Below are 19,329 nucleotides of genomic sequence, written 5' to 3'. Positions count from 1 at the left end.
CTAAAATCACCCTGAGTGTTCTGATCTTCCTCTCAAGAGCAGTGGAGTTAAGCCTTGGTTGGAATTAAACACTGATGTCACAAGAGGGACATGCATAGTATTAGGATAGTGCTCTGCAATCTGTGTTGTCAGTAAACGTTAGATAGAGATTTTTTGTATTAATCAACTAACACCAAATCTTCCCACTGCATTTTAGGCTCATTAATTTAAAAAGGTGTCAGGCTTTTAACAAGATACTCTTACTTGGCCTTCATCTGCGAAGAACACAAGATGTCAAGGATTTCTTTTTTATAAAATACAGCTCTGTATAGGAGGTCCATTATATATTGCTTTACTGACTTGATCTGTAATACGATGGAACGAGTTTGAAGCTCTTCAGTTGCGCTGTTGGAAGCTGGGAACTTTCAGAGCACTGCAGGATTGAGCAACTTGTGGCATTTGTTTTAATAATACGCTTAGCTTGACATTTTCAACATTGCAAACATCAGTCCAAACAATAGGCTTTTGAAGTAGCCAGATAGTTTTCTTCATGTTTACAAACTGGAAACCTACAGCAGTGATGCTGTGAAAGGTCCAGGTCTAGAGAGTATGTCAGTGACTTGAACCGATAGCACCAAGTTAACGTGCCCTGACTCTGCACCTCCTCTCCTTTCGCTTCTCCCCATGTCCTCCCTGGCTGTCTCCACTGTGCCCTTGGAGTCAGGCAGTGATGTGGAGGTGGTACAAGAGAAATGTGTTCCCTTTACTGGAGAAAGCTGATTACTTCTTTTTGTTGTTTTTTTTTTTATGTATTGGAGAAGGACCAGAACTGGTCCTTTGAATTTGGTGCATTTCTGGAGGAGGGTTGTTTTTCTTCTTAGTGATGGGTAGGGGGGTAGGGAGTTGAGTCTGGTAGTATATGTATTTATCCTATCTAGGAAATGTGTTCTTCTATAATAAGGTTGGCTAATGTTCCCTGACCTTCTTTTATGCTTAGTGACAGTGACATTCCCATTGGTTCCTCTTTCATGTGATGTTTTTGGACATCTGTTTCTATTTTTATCAATCAGGGAGTAGCTTCTAGGCGTATGACTTTCAGCTGAGAATAACTCATGCTACCCCCCTGTGTTTGCTTTGGTAGAAGATACTGTTTGCTGTAATCATTCTGTTGTATCACAGATTTATTGTTGTGATGAACAGATGATCCAGCTATGTGGTAGATTTGTTAATTTATGTTCACTGGTCATAGTTTGTCTTCAAATTTTCTTGTTTATGAGTTTTCCCCCTCAGTTTAACCAGGAGGAATACTTGCCTCCCAGTGTTTGATTTCACATGTAGAAATTTCTGTGGAAAATGACATGATAACAGGCATATCTAGCAATATAACCTGTCTAATTAAATTTCACCTGCTTTTTCCAAATTAACATTCCCTATTTTAATAAGAGAACTGTGAAATTAATTGTTGAAAATGGGCCCTCCTTGTAGATTTGGACGGGCTTTTGTATCTGACTTGTTACTCTCTATTATTTCTGCTGCTTCTAGAGATCATGCAGTTGCATTGATTGATGAGTACCAGTGAAGCTGATAATATTACACAGATAAGGGAGATGAAAGATATGAAGAAGGCAAAGATACCAAAAGCTGAGGCAGTGATCTTCTACTGCCCTAACATATGCATCTAAAAGTTGTGTATTCAACTTTTTGTTGATCCCAGTAAGGTCCCATTTTCTTCAGTGGAATCAAACAGGCAGGTGTCTAAGAGACTGTTAGTCACCAAATTCTACAATATGAATTAGGGGACACTGACTGAAGCTAGCAGGCCAGTTCCATAAAGATTTTAATAATAATAATAATAATAATAATAATAATAATAATAATAATGAAAGTACCTTTTACAACCATAAACAGTGCATGAGTTGCCACAGGGAGTTGTGGAGACAGATAGGATGAAGTTCAGAAAGTGATTAGACACATTTGTGGGTAAATGGACATTAAAACAAATAGGGATCTACGCTGTAATGTCCTTGAAGATATGGTTGTGGCTGTTGGGAGAGTATGAGGAGAGCTACTGGTTGTGGCAAGGCTTAGGTGCTTTCTCCAAGGAGCATCTCCAGCTGTCGTAATCGGAGACAGAACATGTACCAAAGTGGGTAGATTGAATGATGCAGTAGGGCTTTTCTTAAGTTCTTTTAAGTCTTTATCTGCCATTGGAGGAACTTGTCTCCCTAAGCTGACTCTAAAATGAGCCAAAGGTGAGGTGATTGGTTTGGCCTTTGTAGTGTAACTTTTGGGGCTATTGTGAAGTTAGGTGTATTAGTCCCACCGCAAGAGTCTAGGTGATTTTCCAAGGGCCTGAAAGAGCAGGAGTAAGGGAACTGTTCCTAAACTCTTACTAAATCCAGCTCTTCATGGTATCTTGACCATGTGTCAACGTGGCTACAATGTCATCCTTTTCATCAGTCTGAGTAAAGGAAGTTACTCATTACTGTTGCTCTGACAGATCTTGTTCTCTCCTTGTGGGACATCCTGCTTTAGGTAAAGCACTTGTAAAAGTCTGTCAGATGAGTGAGATGTGTCCATTTCAGACATACAGAGAAGTAGACAGTAGCTTAGTTGCTGGTATTTGCTCATCTTGAGGTATGCAGATCCTATTGCAGATGAGGAGACTTGGGTATCCTTCTGAGCATAGAAAATTTGTTAAATGTATGAAATTGTGTGGTCTGTCTTTTTCTAAATGAAAGTTCATTGCTAATGATCTGAATAGTCTGCAATATGGCTCAGTACAATACTTTCATTCTTTTTTTTCTTCTATTGTAAAAATAAAATTTGATATTAGCTGCATAAACCAGGAAATGCATTTTTTTTAAACTTTTTTTTTTGCAGGTCTATTTTTCCTATCCACCCCTCTTTCAGAATAGTGGTCTTAGCTGAACCTCCTGTCATTGGAAGTAGTACCCAACAGTGGCTGGGTCCAGAGTTTCTGACACTGTTTCTTTTTCATCATGTTCGATCTTTAAGCAAGAGTGAAGAAACTCAAGTTATTAAAGAAATGGTAAGTACGTTCAGTATTTTATTGACCATTGACTGAACATGATTATTTACTACATAAAAAATATTTGGCCATTCCACTCCCTATGTCAGAGTAGCATAAATGAGCCTTCATTTTCAGAACCTATCAGAGCAGCTTATCTTTTAATGTTATTGATATCAATTGGCATTCTTATGAGACATTTAATGATAACTGTAATAGAAAAATGACTGTATTTCATTTTTGGTTGACATAAAGCACCTGCAGCAACTGTATGCTCATTGCATCTGGGTGTAGCTGTGTATGGAACTTGCGTATCTTGCAGTAAGATTAATACTGCTTTTCTTTCAAGCAGATTCCGAACGTACCCAATGTTGCTGTGAAGCAGTTGTTGTCATTAACGCACAAGCTTCGGGAGATGAATGACACCACGGTGAGCCCTTTGTTTTTTCATTTATTTTTTTTTTAAATTTTACTTTCTCCTACTGCGACTGTTTGTTTTAACAACAGCTGAGTGAGGCATGCTAAGCTATAGTGTTATTCCAAAAGCAGCCTGATTGGAAAACCAGACCCAGATAATTATTGCTGGCAATTACTGCACCGTATACTGGAAACTTTTTTGATTAATGATGTACATTTTTGGAATCTGCATAAATAAAGCTTTTAGGAAATTGCTGGAATCCCAGAGAAGTTAGGCAGAACAGTACACATGCTAGATACATGGCTCACAGTGAAACATACTTGAGGTACCTTTTCAATAGGTATGGATATAATCATGTGTGTCCAGATATTTTTTGATTACTTCACTTTAGTCGTTGGAACTTTGATAGCTGAAATTATTGGGAATTTTTGGGTAGTGGGAGTGACTTAGCCATTATAAAATGCCAATGAGCAACAGCAAAGACTAAGAAACGGGAAAGCTCCAGAACTCCTGGCTGCATTACCGCTATAGGCTATTCTGTTAAAGAAGTCTTGTCAAGAAAAATAAGTTGTGCTGACATAGTAACCACAAAAAAGAAAGAGAAAATATTGCTATGGCAACTAAAGCACTGGGTGTTTTTAATGTAACTAAAATGTAAAACATTTTTAATGGAATCCAGCAGTTTAACTGGTACACAAATGTAATCTTTTCTCCTTAGTTTTTGTGATTTTAACATGGGTAATAGTCTTTACAATATTACTATTTAAGAAACTCAGAGAGGCTGTTATGCTCTTCTGAACTTAAAAAAAATAAGTAAAAAGATTGACATTTAGGTACACTTTTGGGACAGTATTGTTATTATTCTCTATTTAGCTTCCTACACCTCATATATAAATATATTGGTTTTGACATACTTGGAGACATACGATGCCTGAAAGGATTTATAAAAATCCTTTCCAAATATGTGGATGTCTGTAGCATTGTGAAATATCTAAATGGAGTATATGGTATTGGATGAGAAGTGAGTCATGGTACGGATTGAGGGAGGATTCTTGCAGATCAACAGTGACATGAGACATGTTGGGAATAGCACGCCTGTGTGGAGAGATGAAATGTGTGCCTTAGGTATGTCAGGCTATTTATAGAGTAGCCTAAGTAAGCCTCTGCCAGAGATTATCCTGAAATATTAACCATTGTTTAAAGTGATTTTGTTAACAATAGAAGAATACCTGTAGACTGTTCAGCCTGTGGGTGTTGTCTGCGTCACTGTAATCGTTTGCTTGATTTATAATAGAATCTAGAGACCACAATCAAAATCCTGTTGAATTAGATGCCTCATAGATATATTTTACAAAGACTGTCACTAACCCAATTTTGAGTTATGATTGTTCAATATAAAATATTTTAAAAAGCAGGTAAGAGAAAAGAGGTAATTTTATTACCAAAGCTTCAGCTGCCACTTGCAAATACTCAGAGGATGTGATACAGGTTTTTCTCTGTGGTCCTGTTCTCAATGCTCATTTATTTCAGTGCAGAATCTGATGCTATGTATAATTTATATTTTAAAATGCCATGTCCTGAGAGACTGGACTTGTCAAGGTGGTACAGTGTATGAAATACACTACCTCATTTGCTGTGCCCAGCTGCCGTTCTCCGTCAGTGCAGTCTCATAGGTTGTGACTTAGGAGGATTGCTTACCTGCCAAAACTTACTCTACTTAGGAACCTTTTAGCTGTTTAAGATACTTTTGGAAAGAGAATATAATCTCCAAAGGCAGCAAGGGTTTTGGCTACTGAGCAGGGATAACAAAGATACAGCACTCGCCCATCTCCCTTGCTCTGTGCTTCACACATGGCTGAGTAGGCCTTGAAATGACACTGAAATGCCATCATTTACATCACAGTGTCCATAACGCTGGGTGGTAAACTGTGATGGTTCAGAAGATGCTTCACAGTCTTCCATCAATGAAATCAGAAGCAAGATTAGTAATCTTTGCAGTTAACCCAATCTAAATCATACTTGCTCGTTGCTCGGAGCTATGCTACAAAGTACTATCCTTTGCTTTCTACCATTTGAGAAAAGTTTTGTATAATTTCATAGAACTTTTTTTTTTTAAATACTAATGCCTGTTTCTCATAGCTGCGGTTTCCCAGGGGGAAGAATTGGTGTTAAGACATTTTTCTCGTGCTTAAAAATTATTAACAAGGGGAAAAAAAATAATGAAGTGTTGTTTTTCTCCTATTTTTTTCCTGGACTTCAAATTTCAGGGTTGTTTTCAACATAATATATTAAGATAATTTCAATGCAGTTAGAAGTCATTTATATGACCCAAAACAAAACGTTTTGAAATTACCTAATTAAAGTATTTCACTTGACCCAGGCAAAGCATGGCGTGACTTACCATATCGCGCTCATTGTTGTGTGTTTCCTGCTAAAAATAAGGAACCTATTTGTATTAGATACCTTCATCCGGTAGATACAATTATAGAATGATTTCTTTCTCAGTCTTTATATCTCTCATTAAATACATCGTCACTTGTTTTGGGTTTTGGATATTTGTTCGTGGTGGTTTTTTTTAAATAAGCTGTATTTGTTTGAGGTCTGCCTTCCCAGGCATTGAATCATTCTTGTAACTCTTTGCTGAATCGTGTCCAGTTTTTAGCATTTATTTTAACATGTGGACAACAGAAAAGGACACAGTGTTCCAGTAATGGCCCGCCTAGAAGGCGTGTGCAGAGGTGATACAATCTCCTTACTGCTGCCCAGTGTTGTCTTGTTTATATGTCCAAGAATCCTGCCAGACCCTTTTGCCAGAGCATGTGGAGCTCATGTTCTGTTTGTGAAGAGCAGAGAAATTTTTATGACATTGATCCTTTTACAGTGGCTAACCTTCTTGTTATTCTTAATATTGTTTAGTGTGGGGTTTTATACAGTGAGTAAAATTCAGTTATCAGCACATTTTTCTTCCTGTTGCTTATCAAGTGAAATCATAAGGCTAATCTTTTGATGACATCATGATTTCCATGGCAGTGAATTACCGCCACGAATAGAGAAGTACAAGCTTGCAGATTAAAAAGCAGAAGCTGCTGCAGGAGGCAGAAAGGACCTATGAATTAGGAGAAAACTAAAAACAGTTCCTTTTGGATTACTTTTTTCTCTTGACTTGTTTGGTTTAAATCACCGAGATCCAGTCCAAGAGATCAAATAATTAAACTACCTTGTATTTTTTGACAGGCACAGTCACTGGCTTCGTCTCTATCTACTCGACAACTATTGCGAATTTGTCGTCGGCTGTCACAACATCCAGATGAAAGCCTCTACTATGCTGTTAATAAAGCCTGCCTTTCCAGGTAGAAGTGCTAGTTTTGGTGGAAGTTCAAGAGCTTCTTGGTCAGTTGCTAACATGTGAGATAGCTTTTAATGTGTTTCAGTGGATAATAAAAAGTAGATAATATTAAAGTCTGTAATTTCTTGAGAAGTATTTCTGTGGTATTCTCAAACCTAGGAGGTAAGTATAGATGACTTTGTACTCTTTTCTCATCTTTATGAAGATACTTCATGACATTATGTAAGTTAGGCCACCATTCTTGTCATTACTTCACTGTCTCAAAACACTCAAAGCAGAGTTATATTCATGTCTGGTATGACTAGATGTTTGGTGGAGGCTTCAGTTCTAAAAGCTATATCTAGAAAAGTTATGAACATCAAGGGGTTTGTTTGTCTGTTTGTTTCAAAAGAAAGCAAATTGTAATTGTTAAAGGGTTTGGAAAACTGAAAGGGCCTAGTTCTAGACACCTCAAAGCTCACTCTTTCTCCTTGGAACCTGAGGTCCAAGAGAACTGAGTCAAAAGAAAAGGTATTTCCAAGAAAACATTGTTTCTGTTGTAGCTCTTACTGTAATGAGGACATTACATACTTCAACTCCTAATCCATCCTACATTACAACTCTGTTGCAATATTCAGTAACACTGAAGCCTTTTAAAATGTGCATGCAGCCACAGATGTAGTTCATTACCTATGAAAGCTCAGTTTCTCTCTTTAGGGGTAAGTGAAATGTTGAAGACTATTTTAGGGTGAAAGGAATGGACATTCAGGTTTTGGAGGTCCAATTAAAGCTCATACTGACTTTAGATTACATAAGATACTGAAAACTTAAAAAAAATCCTTAAAATACAACATCCCTGTTATTTTTCTTCATTTAGGTTTTTACCAAACCTTGCCAGATCAGCATTACATAAAAATCTGCAGGATTCTGGTATTGAAACAAGTCCAGATGACATGAAGAAACTTGAGGAAAAGGATTACACGTGTAAGCTTTCTGCCATCTTTTGTCCTACTCTTATGAATGTTATGCAGATGGTTGAGCATATACAGGTGTATTAATTAGCCTCAAAATTAAATATAGTTTGCTCCAGTTATATCCCTTTGACTTTGTTCTATCAGAATGCAGTGCTGCTCTCCCTATGTTGATACTTTTGTGTGGGCTGATGGATTCCCAGCCATGGATCTTTGTTCTCCGTCATGTTTAAGCATTTCTCAGTCCATGAGATCCATGACCTCAGGCTTTCTTGGACTTCTTTTCTGCTCCCTGCCCCCATCCCCACCCCCCATCACTGAAAACTACTTTTATGTATATTTACAACCTTGGTTTGATCTTAATATTACTCTGTTCTGGTTTTTACCATCACTTCTTTCTTTCCACTCTTAAATAATGTTTTTCTCACTGGGACTTGTACAAGTCTTGGGTTATGTTTTGTTTTCATTCTGACATGCAATTCTGAGTTAGTTTCCCTTCTTTTTATTCTCTTTAAATTGCTGTGGTTGTTACATGTCACTTATATCGAGCAGGTCTTAGTTTCTTCACATCATCCAACCTGTACTCATTTGCAGTAGCCTTCAGTGCTACGCATATATTTCTGCTTCTGCCATTTTTCTCACTTCTGCTTTCTCATTCCTGCCTGACCTCTGCTCTTCATGCTGGCTTTATATCTTTTTGTATCTTCTGTCACTTTGAGCAGTTTGCCATTTTCCATTCACTAAACTTTTCCTTTACTCCACTTCAGCAGTGTTAACTTTGCTGTCATTCTTCTCTGTGTTCATTCTCAGTTTTGTGAGGTATTTGACTTCTGTGTTTTTAATGTTAGATGTTTGCAGTAACAAACATATCTTTTGTTATAGTTAACATGTATATTTTATTTTTATAGATTTAAGTGTGTGTATATATAAGCATATATGTAAATACAGATATATTAATGTATTATATACAGTATAATATATACATGCAGCCATATGTATGTAACATACACACATATGTACATGTGTACCTACTGTCGTGGTTCGCGCCCCCCCCAGCCACTAAATCCTGGACAGACGCTCTCTATTAACCCCTCTCCCCTCCCCAGAAGGGAAGAGAAAAGAGAATAAGGGAGAGAGACTTTACGGGTTGGAAAATAAAACAGATTTAATGAAACACTAATACTACAGGATAATAATGTAAATAGGAAAATACTGAAATATATACAAATATGTACAAATATATACAAAACCAATTCAAAATCCTTCCCCCACCCTCCTCCCAATGAAGAATACATCACCAGAAGCTCTGCAGAGCAGGGCACTGGAAAAGTCCCAGACTGAGCTCAGCAGCAGGTTGGAGCAGAATGCAGGACACACAAATCAGGATCAGAGGCAGATGAACCAGCAGGGTTCTGCTCAGACCTTGGCCTCTGCAGAATTGAGATGGATGGAAAGGTCCGAGATGGAAAGGCTCCAAGATGGAAGAAAGGGATTTGAGACACTCGTGATCTCTCGGTTTTATACCGACTCCAAGATGGAAGAAAGGGATTTGAGACACTTGTGATCTCTCGGTTTTATACCGACTCCAAGATGGAAGAAAGGGATTTGAGACACTCGTGATCTCTCGGTTTTATACCGAGTATGACATATGTGGGATGGAATACCTCGTTGGTCCGTTTTGGGTCCGCTTCTCCTCCGTAGGCACAGACACGGCACCCATGATGAGACAACTGACCTTGAGCATATCTTCTAGGAGCGCTGTTTGGGAAAAACATGCTGCCAGTTTTCAGCAAGTTCAGCCACTTAAAAGAGACCGAGCTGAAAAGTAAAATCACTAAATAGAAAATTAGTTCTATTTAGCTCAAACCAGGACAACATACACACACACATACGTATACAGCCATCTATGTATTATTATATCTGTAGTTGCATATTTATGTATATTTATTATATCTGTATTTGCATATTCTGTATATATAAAATAATTTGAAATCTTGCCAGTTGAGTGATGCTCAACCTTACCTCTTTACCATTCTTTTTTTTTTCATCTGGACACAACCCTTGAATTTTCTTTGTTCCTTTGTTTCATGCCATAAAGATAAAATTATATAGAATAACAGGTGAACAACTAAAAGCGTTTCTCTACAAATTAGGTTGTTTTCAGTTTACATCATACCAGATTAAGAAATTGGTGGCAAGAAATCAGTACTGTTTTTATTGCACAATATTATTTTTCGCACTTAGTTGTTATTTTCCTAAGGACATAATTTATGGTTCTCCTGAGCTAAGAAATTTTTCTAATGTACCTTTCTCTTAGAAAAGTTGAAGGTTATTTCAGTGAGTGCAAATGTAGCCAGTTTTCACCAAAATGTTAAAGGTGTCTACTCTGTAGTGTTGCAGTGGGTTGGCTCCAGCTCTCAGCCGAGCACCCACCCAGCCACTCGCTCACTCCCCTCCGCACCTCATTCCCCATTGGAGGAGAGAGAGAAAACGCGGAGAATGAGAGTGAGAAAACGGGTGGGTTCAGAAAATACAGCCTAACGGTGTTAGTGATATTCCAATAATACAATGAGAGTATGAAGTTAAACCAAGGCAGCAATCACAAGTTGTAGTGTTTCTTATGGTGCTTTTCCCATGAGATCACCTGTTCACCATTTATTGTAATAAACTTCTTTGCAATTTTAAGAAGAATTAAAATTCATGATAATGCAACGTCTTGTTAACAGATACTCTTTCAAGCATTCTTTTTTTTATCTAGTAAGAAATCATTTGCTGCAACCCAAGGCCTTGTTAAAATTTGTAAAACATCACCTGCAAGTGTTGGAGATTGATTGTATGTCTGCTCAGAGGTTGCTGTAAGTGATGTATTTGCTTGTTTCCTGGAAAATGTCTAGGTGAAATAAATGATGGGATTCTGAAGATAGGGTCTGTGACGATGCCAATTTATAACTCAACCGAGAAAATGAAAGTGCCTGATGTTTTGTTTTATGAAAACGCACAAGTAAGTACAATTCTCTGGCTTCTGATGTACAGAAAGTTTGCTAAATGTGCACTAATGTGCATGCTCATATATATTAAATACTAACTAAATTTTAGGGGTGTATTTCCAAAGTAGTTTCTTTAGGCTGAGTTTTTTTCTTACAGGCTTTGATGCTCATTTCACATGTGTCTTCACCATGCCCTCATGAAGAGATTGTAACAATCTTGTTGAGCATTCACAAAAGATGAAGCAATAGCAACTGAAATGGAATTTTATTTAGAATTATTTGCTCAATTTGATTGTGTTGAGTGATTTATTTATTTATTTATTTATTTATTCTTTTCCTCCTGGACTGATTCACTCTTAGGACTGGGTTATTGCTTCCATCCTGACACCGTGTTTTACAGGCTCGTGGCATGAAGTTGTACCTGCCTTTTATTAGAATTACCACTGCATGTTTGAAAAGCAAGGAAATTAGTAATTAGTTAATTAGTTATTAGTTAATTGGTTATTAATAGTTCATTTAATTAGTTTAGCTTATTAATTATTCATTAGTGTTATTTGTGTTAATTAGTTCGTAGTAGTGAAGAGTAAGAGTAATTAGTGAACACAACAAAAGGGAAGGGCTTGGTGACTGGCTTTTTTTTGGTTTTGTTTCCCTGCACCCCTTTTGTGGAGGTGAGTGAACGGCAGCTTTCTTCTCCATCTAACATGGAAACCTCAAAACTGTCAGACAAGGGCGTCCTTAGCAAGAGAATTACCCTCTGAGTTACCTTGAGAATGTTTTGCCACGAATGGCAACACTGATATTGTGATCGTGTGAAATATTTTTCTTATAGGGGCGTGGTATGGGTTTGTTTACTTTTCCTTTCCTGTTTGTTTTTCCTCCCTTGCTTGCAATTTCTGCACAGAAAGACTGTGCTCTGTGGATATCACCCACTGAAGGTGCTGATAGGCAGTGCAAGGGGAACAGATGACAGTCTTCTTCATCTTTCCCACTAACATTTCATGTGAGATTTTGTTCGGTGTTGCCATTTCAGTGAAGTACTTAATTTGGGTGTGTTGGAAATGAAATCCTGAGTCTTGCTAGGACGTACGTCTTCATTGCTTTTTGAACCTTCTTGCTTATATCGTCAGAAAACTCTGCACAACCTGTGTTCGGATGTTATACATCTCTTTTATTGAGGCAGTGTCAGTAAAAAACGCTGCAGAGAACAAACTGCTCTGTCTGTCCCTGGTAGCTGTGCACTCTGAATGCTGAAGGAAACAGCAGCCAAATACCAGTCAGGACAGCTGTTCCCATTTCTAAATGAATTCTGCTCTTATCTTCTGTATTGCTAGTTTGTAGTTTGGTCATTCAAGTGCTGTAATGATCGTTTAACAAAACCTACTGGAGAACAAATTTGATTTATTAGTCTAGTGCAATACTTCTTCTCCAGTATCTAAAAACTACAGAGAAGAAAATATATCTTCAGCCCTTCGCAGTGCTGCATGATATAATGAAATACATAGGTTTGGCCTCTGTGTGTTTGGTGTTGAAACGTTTCATGTTCCAGTGGAATTTGGCATTGCCATGAGACATTGCTGTTGGTCCACAAGAAGTGTCACAGGGATGGAGGTGATATGCCAAATGCCACTTTCAGGTCAGGCTTTGGGGAACATGGACTGATAAAGGTGACACAATATTGATGTGTCTACTTACAAGTCCATTGTGTAAATAATTAATCTGAAATACCTGCATGCATCCTATTACAATTGTAATTTAGGTCCTGTGCAAAAAAAAAAAAAGTACCAATACATAATATATCGCTTGTGGGAAAGCTCTTCTGCAGGAGAGCTGTAATGTACACATGTTTGTGCAATCAAAGATAAAAAGTGAAGTCATCGGAAGGAAGTGTTCATGCCTTAACAATGAAATAAAAAATGTAATCAGTGTGTGTGGTAAAAACTGACTTCTTAGAAGTTATCTTGTATCTGGTCAAAGTTATTCTTGTGAATCAAATTTGCAGTGCATACATATGCCAGAAAATATAGTAATTTGCATTAAACTCCTCTCCTTAAATTTTGTATTGAATATTCAGTAGTCTTTTGACATGCCTGGTTAGGATTTCATGGTATTAAGCTGTGTTTACAAGAGTTTCTTCCCCTACTCACAGCCTCTGTTCTGGAGAGATTTGGAAACCTAAAACATCTTTCACACAGTTAGAAATTACAGGCAAGCCGCTGATTTTTTTTTCCTTAAATCAGGTACTAGAGATGAGATGGTAATGTGGAAATATATTTATGTTTATCTAAAGGCAAGCATTTGTTTCTCTAAGTAGGTTGTTTGACCTACTTACAGATGACCTATTTTTACTAGATAGAGTGGAGAAACATACACGACTATTGTGAGTAAAGTAGTCTGCACTGCCACATTATCCTTAAATCCTTTGATCCTTTTAAACAAATAATTTGTGAGAAGCAAGATAAGGTTAAATGGTGTACAGTGTGTGTTACCTTTTATGATATTGGATATATATAAAACACACCTCAAGTACTTTGTCTTCAATTAGGCAGTCGAATTTAGAAGTTGTAATAAATATAATAAACACTTTCAGATTTGAGCTTGCATTTTCCTCTCCTTATTTTAAGTTTAATTAGAGTAGGAAAGTGTATTTATTAAGCTAGACCTGGCATTTAACCTTTAATAAAATAAATGTGTATAATTTACATATTCATATCAGCTGCTTTTTATTCCCTCTGTTTGGTTTCTGTAAAGTTCTTCCAGGATACATTTTGCTTCCTTCCAGTACAATTGCTGGAAAATTGTCATACAGCTCTTAATGAAAGTTCTTACACTCTGGGTGACAAGAATTCAACTTGGCTAAAAGGAAATGCATTAGGAGTCATTATAGAGAATTCAGTATAGTTAGGGAAACCAGACAACCACAATCAGTTGGAACAGAGGAAATGCATAAGGAGAGTTAATATTTTTGCTTCATTGTTTTAGTTGCCAAAAAGATTGCTTCTGCTATTATTGGCTGAGAGATTCTTGCTATGAAATAAATAGCTGTAAGTATGAACTTTGAAAAATTTTGGCCTCAAATCCTGAAAGTAAAGTTCCTGTCGTGCTACTATCGTTAGTGAATTTATAAACTTGAGAATATAAAAATGGGTGAAAATTGTGGTTTTGTTTTTCTAGCACATGATGGTAATGGAAGATATGCTAAAGGACTTTCTGCTGGGAGAACATCTTCTTTTAGTTGGTAATCAGGTGAGTTAGACATCTTTTACAATGCATGGAACAAACTCATTCTTTAATAGTGAAATTAAATCTCTGTTTTGTTTCATTGAATTTGCATTCATTTGTACTACTGAGGTATTTGGCCCATTTTTTGATTCTTTATTAACAACTGCGGGTTTTATGGGCACGTGTCTGTGGAAAATGTAAATACCTTAAATATTTTTTTTACATTGCTAGCACAGTAAAATGTTAAAAAATTAACAATTCATATATAACATCATTACCATTAAAATCTTCAGTTAATGGTTTGGTTATCCATCATGGCTATGTAAACCTCACCTTTAAAATCTGCAGTAGTAGATAAGCGGTGTACACATAAGTATTATCTAAATCTTATTTCTTGAGAGCAAAATATTATTAGTTTTCTCTAAAAGAGAGACAGATTTCCTTTATTCTTTGGCTAGTATTTTTGTCGACTTTATTGCTGAGGTCACAGGGGCTGTTGTGTTCTTTTAGTTGGTTGTTGCTGTTCTGTGACACCATCTAACAGGTAGGGTACAGGCTCCCCAAGATGAGGTATGGGCATGTTTTCTCCACATGGGTATGGTTGAAAGACTTTGTTCTTCAAAAATATCTTAAACTATTACTGGAACTGTTAGCTGGCTTGAACAGAACTATGCGCTTTGCTAGTTAGCCCTGAAAAAAAAGAGCTTTTGTTATTTCATTTCTGTGATACTTCCCAGGCTACCAGGTTGTTTTTTCCCCTCATAAAATAATCTCCCTTTAGTTTAGCATTCCCTTAGCAAGGATACAGTAATTTTCTACCAGATGTTTCTCTTTATGTTATGCAATAACCTTTGGAAAAAGTCTTAACACAAAACACTAATGGCCTAACCTACATGGCAAGGAATATAAAATGCTAATTGTTATTAATGTGCATGTATTAAAACTACAGTTTACAGTTATATGTGGTCTCATCTATTTCAAGTCCTTGTTAACAGCTTGAATTTATGAAGATGTACTTGAAACTTCTGTAGGATTTTGCTGGATGATGCCTGCTTCTCCCAAAAGGTTTCATCTATTCATAAATAGAAATTAACCAATTTCATAAATGAAATACGAACTATTTATTCTCTTTCATAAACAGTTCTCTCTCTCTATGCCAGCTTCTGTGTTGGTATTGAAAATATTATGTAATACAGATTGCCATTGCTTTACACCAACCTCAAGTGGTGGGGAAGAGCTTGCAGGGCATGATGATACACTCAGGGCCCTGACACATGCTTCAAATGTTCTACCCATTTGGCAAAAATATTTTGAAGGCTGTGCAAGTACTATTTTTAGAGTATAAGGTATTTTCCCAGCAGTGGTATACTCATCTTTAATAATTTAATGTGTTCCACATTTTCCCCAAGCTTATGAAATTAATTGGAGACTGTTAAAAGATTTGACGGAATTGAAGTATTGGAACATACTGCTTTGATTCTAGACATCAGCTCAGCTATACCATTAGGTTGGAAAATGAATTGATTTGCTGTGATTTATCTTTGGCAAATCAGTAATATTTACGAGTTTTGTTTTTTAATTGCTAACATACATCTAAGTACTTCCAGGTTTACTCTTTACTGATTTGTTCCACTGTTTTTATGTGTGACTAAGAAAAGGACAACTAGCCTCTTCTTTTTTTTTTTGAGTTTGAGACTGTATTTGCCATTCTGCAGTCTCTTAGGACCACACCAGTCATCCCTGATTTCTCAGGGGTGATCACTAACCATTTAAAATCACTTGGCTAATTTTTTTAATATATTACTGTAAATTTCTGTAGCATGTGGTGAATCCTGTTCAAGTACTTTAAAGGCGACTGTATTACATTAATATGTTTTCATGCTGTATGTGCAGTTACCTTCTCATTTGAGATATTAAGAGTTTTTAATCCTCATTTTGTAAAGCAAATTATAAAAAGTGGGATTTTTTTGATGTTCAGTTACTTTAAAAGTTCAGTCTGTAATAAGAAGGTAAGGTTTTATGATTACTTGATACATCAGTGTTTACCCATGTTTTTGCAGTCTAATTAGTCAATGTATAGTTAAGGGAAAATCAGAAAGAAATATGAAATAGAGTTAGAATGAAGTATTCCATAAAGGTGCTAAATATTGTTGTAAATAATTTGAAAGGAGACCATGACAGAATCTCTGGCAGCACTTACTAAAACTGTTGATGTGAGCCCATAGTAAGTAGACTATCACAAATATGTTAAAAGAACGTGGAAACTTAATGGCCTTTTTTCACATTTGATAATTTATTTTCCTGATAGAAGAAGTCAGTTTCATCCTTTCCGCTGCCTGCCTTTAGCTGAGAGATCGACTTAAATGAACTCTTGGGCTCCCACTAGGAATTTATTTTATTCTTGAAGCATTTCAAATGGTCAAGTCTTTCTTAAAGATATTTAAAAGGACATACTTGAATAGATCTTTCCTCTTCTTATATCACTGTGAAATTGAATTCAGTAGTTACTGAGAGTGTAATTATATCAGTCACCAGGAAACTTGAAATAGCAAATACTTGGCATTTTAACTTTTCTAGAAATAAAGGACTTTGTTTTCCTACTTCAACTTGTGTAAAAATTGACAGCTTTCTCTGCAAGGCAAGAATGTACTATCCTAAACCAATTTTTATTAGTATTATGAGCATGAAGAAACTGAGCTCCAAATGAGCTAAATTGGGCCAAATACTGTGATTTTTTTTATTGCCGAAGGACTTCTGTGTGACTGTTGTGGAAAACTCAGAAAATATTTCTTTTTCACTTGCTATAGGCATAGCAGCATGTGCACACGTGAGAATAGATGTGCTTTTCAATGTGTCTCTGCTTACATTATTGCTTTCTGCCAATGCAAGTTATACTGAAGAACCAGAATAAAAAAAAAGAATCAGTGAACTGATTTTTCTTTCAGATGTTTCTTCCCAAAGATTCTTTCTATTGTAAATTTTTTGTATGCGGCTATTTTCCTTTGTTCCTAACATCGAAGCGAGGTAGCAGCGATAGGGTCTATTGCAGTGGTCGTCTTGTAGCAATGTCCAGTGTCTGCTGGTGACACACCTTATGCAGGTATCGCACTGCATTATTCACCTTTGTTCCAAGCAACCAGTGATGAGCTTAATAACACCTGGAGTGTTTGCGAGAGTTCTGTAGAGGTGCTGCTTGTTGCTCTGGTGACAACAGTACTTTTTTAAAAAAATCAGAAATACATCCTCTGGTGTATAAATAGCAGCCTCAATCTAAATTTCAAAAACTTGGGACTAGTTCTTTTGAACTATAATGTTACTGACTTTAGGCTGTGCAGGGGAGAAATTTGTCCCACTATGGTAATAGCTGTCTCTTGAATTGCAAAATGCCTCCTGGGACCTATAACAACCTTGTTTATATTTGAAACTGCAGTTACTGCTAGAAGATTAAGTCATTTTATCCTTGGTAACAAAAGTTTATAATGTCAGTTAGGAGAATTTTTAACTAAGGGATTATTTTTCATTCTAATTGCATAATTCCCTTTTTGTTATTCATTAGTGCAGATATTTACTTCCCATTTTTCTATTTCAGTTGTCCGATATGTCTGATGGCATAAAAATGGTCTAATATTTGCTTTCTGAAATATTTTTATTCAGCTCAGCTGAAGCACCAACACAGATGTTCTTTTCTCTCTAATTAGCATATGTTTATATTTCTGTTAAATTAAGTAACTGCAATAGTGCATATATAAATACCGTACAGCAAGTGTTCATGGCAAACTGGTTTGTCCTCTGAATGTTACCTTAGGCTGCAATAATTGCAAATGATACGAGATTACAATCTGAATCCAGTCCAAGTTCAAATCAGTGTTTTAGAATGTTCATGTGAAATGTAGTTCTGATTCTTTCTGCTTAAGTAGTTGACTGCTGGTGGTGTGGGTGTCCAGAAGATCCAGCTTGATCCTTGGCACTGGGTAAAGACTCAGGGCGGAGAGGAGTGTGACTTTGTTGCCGTTTTTGTCATTTCTTGTTTCTGAGGTCCCAGTAACCATTTCAGAGGGGTTTTTTTTTCCAAAAATGGGTTAGCATTTTCCACATTTCTTGTTCACCTGAAGAAGAAGGCTACCAGGGACATTCTTTATCCCATGAAGGTCAAGTGAACTTGGAATAAACCAGCTTTTCTTGGCGTAACATTATGAAGAGTGCTTAAGGAATGAACTCATCCAAGCTCTTTTTTGCAGTTTTTTAATGGTGCTAAAGAGCCTTCTGAATAGCTTTGGTCTCTTCCTTCCTTTCTGTTATATCACGCCTTCTCAGTGGAGTAACTGAGACACAGAGAAGTGGTAATTTGTCCTGAAGTAAGAATGTGGAGAGATGGAGTAAAAAAGCTTTGACTTGAACTTTGCTCCAGCTACTGTTGCCAGCCGAGGATTTTATGTGGTACACCACAGCTCTGCGAAGGCACATAATGTACTCTCTGAAGCAGTTCAGTCCAGAAGTTGGGCAACATTAACGTGTTTATAATAGCTAAGATCTGTTGGGAATGCCTTTTGGCTTTTGAATACTACATGCACCTTTTAAAAAAATGTATCATGTCCCGAAATCGAGGTGTACTTGAAATGAAATAAAAGGAGGTGTGCGGGGAGTCTGGCAACAGGCACAAATACAAATGAAGAAAGGGCAAGATGTGGTCATGGCACAGCTTCTGTTGACTGCACTGTGCTACTTTGGTAGCTGTGCTCTCTCTCTTCCTCTGCAGTGGTCCTCCACCATGCTTGTGTCTTCTGAGGATTCTCTCAAAAGTGGGGTGCACTCCTCTTAATACCCTTGGTGACAACAGCGTGGATAGAAAGACACAAAACCAGCTATATGGTCCTTTTTCTATTGGAACAGGAGAAGGAGGAAAAAATCTAGCAACGTTATTTTGTAGTTGGGAAAATAATCTTTTCAGGCATATTTTTACGAATCTATCATAAACATAAAAACCACATGCACTTCTGTTAATGCACATGAAAGCCATTTTTTCTTAATTACAGTAACCATTTTGTTTGATATTAAGTATGTTTTACATTGATTCAATATGTTGATCTATTTCTTCATCTCTGTGCTTGCCACAGATGGCTGGAGTCCCACTCTGTAGAGAAAAGGATATGCAGTCCCGTTGGGATTGGTACAGAAAACTGCGTGTTGACATCTGCCCAGTCATCCTTAGCTCTCTTAGGAAAAGTAAGGGAAGCTGCTTTCAGCATGGATGCTTTGCGCTTGACATTAGGAGTATCCCTGTTTCTTCACCCATTTATGATTTTAAGTATCTGACCGCAAGTAGTAGGAAACACATGGGAACAAAACTGTCTGTGTGCGCTACTAGAGGATTCTTACCCTGTTCCTGGTTACTTTTG

At 36.9% G+C, this 19,329-nt stretch overlaps 1 protein-coding gene across 1 annotated transcript in view; it reads left to right on the top strand.

Annotated features, from left to right (window-relative positions):
- LOC104547055 (von Willebrand factor A domain-containing protein 8-like) overlaps positions 1-19,004 on the top strand; it is a gene marked incomplete at its 5' end in the record, with an annotated part of 24,539 nt that extends 5,535 nt beyond the window's left edge. The window contains 7 exons of the mRNA XM_010192605.1: positions 2,863-3,031; positions 3,363-3,440; positions 6,663-6,778; positions 7,631-7,737; positions 10,619-10,725; positions 13,886-13,957; positions 18,967-19,004. Of these exons, the coding sequence (XP_010190907.1) occupies positions 2,863-3,031; positions 3,363-3,440; positions 6,663-6,778; positions 7,631-7,737; positions 10,619-10,725; positions 13,886-13,957; positions 18,967-18,969 (652 nt within the window). The remainder of the gene's footprint in view (positions 1-2,862; positions 3,032-3,362; positions 3,441-6,662; positions 6,779-7,630; positions 7,738-10,618; positions 10,726-13,885; positions 13,958-18,966) is intronic.
- Between the last annotated feature and the right edge of the window lie 325 nt (positions 19,005-19,329).

Source organism: Mesitornis unicolor, unplaced genomic scaffold (assembly GCF_000695765.1).
Source record: "Mesitornis unicolor isolate BGI_N332 unplaced genomic scaffold, ASM69576v1 scaffold42959, whole genome shotgun sequence".
NCBI classification, from domain to species: Eukaryota; Metazoa; Chordata; class Aves; order Mesitornithiformes; family Mesitornithidae; genus Mesitornis; species Mesitornis unicolor.
This window is presented reverse-complemented; position numbering and strand designations above follow the sequence as displayed.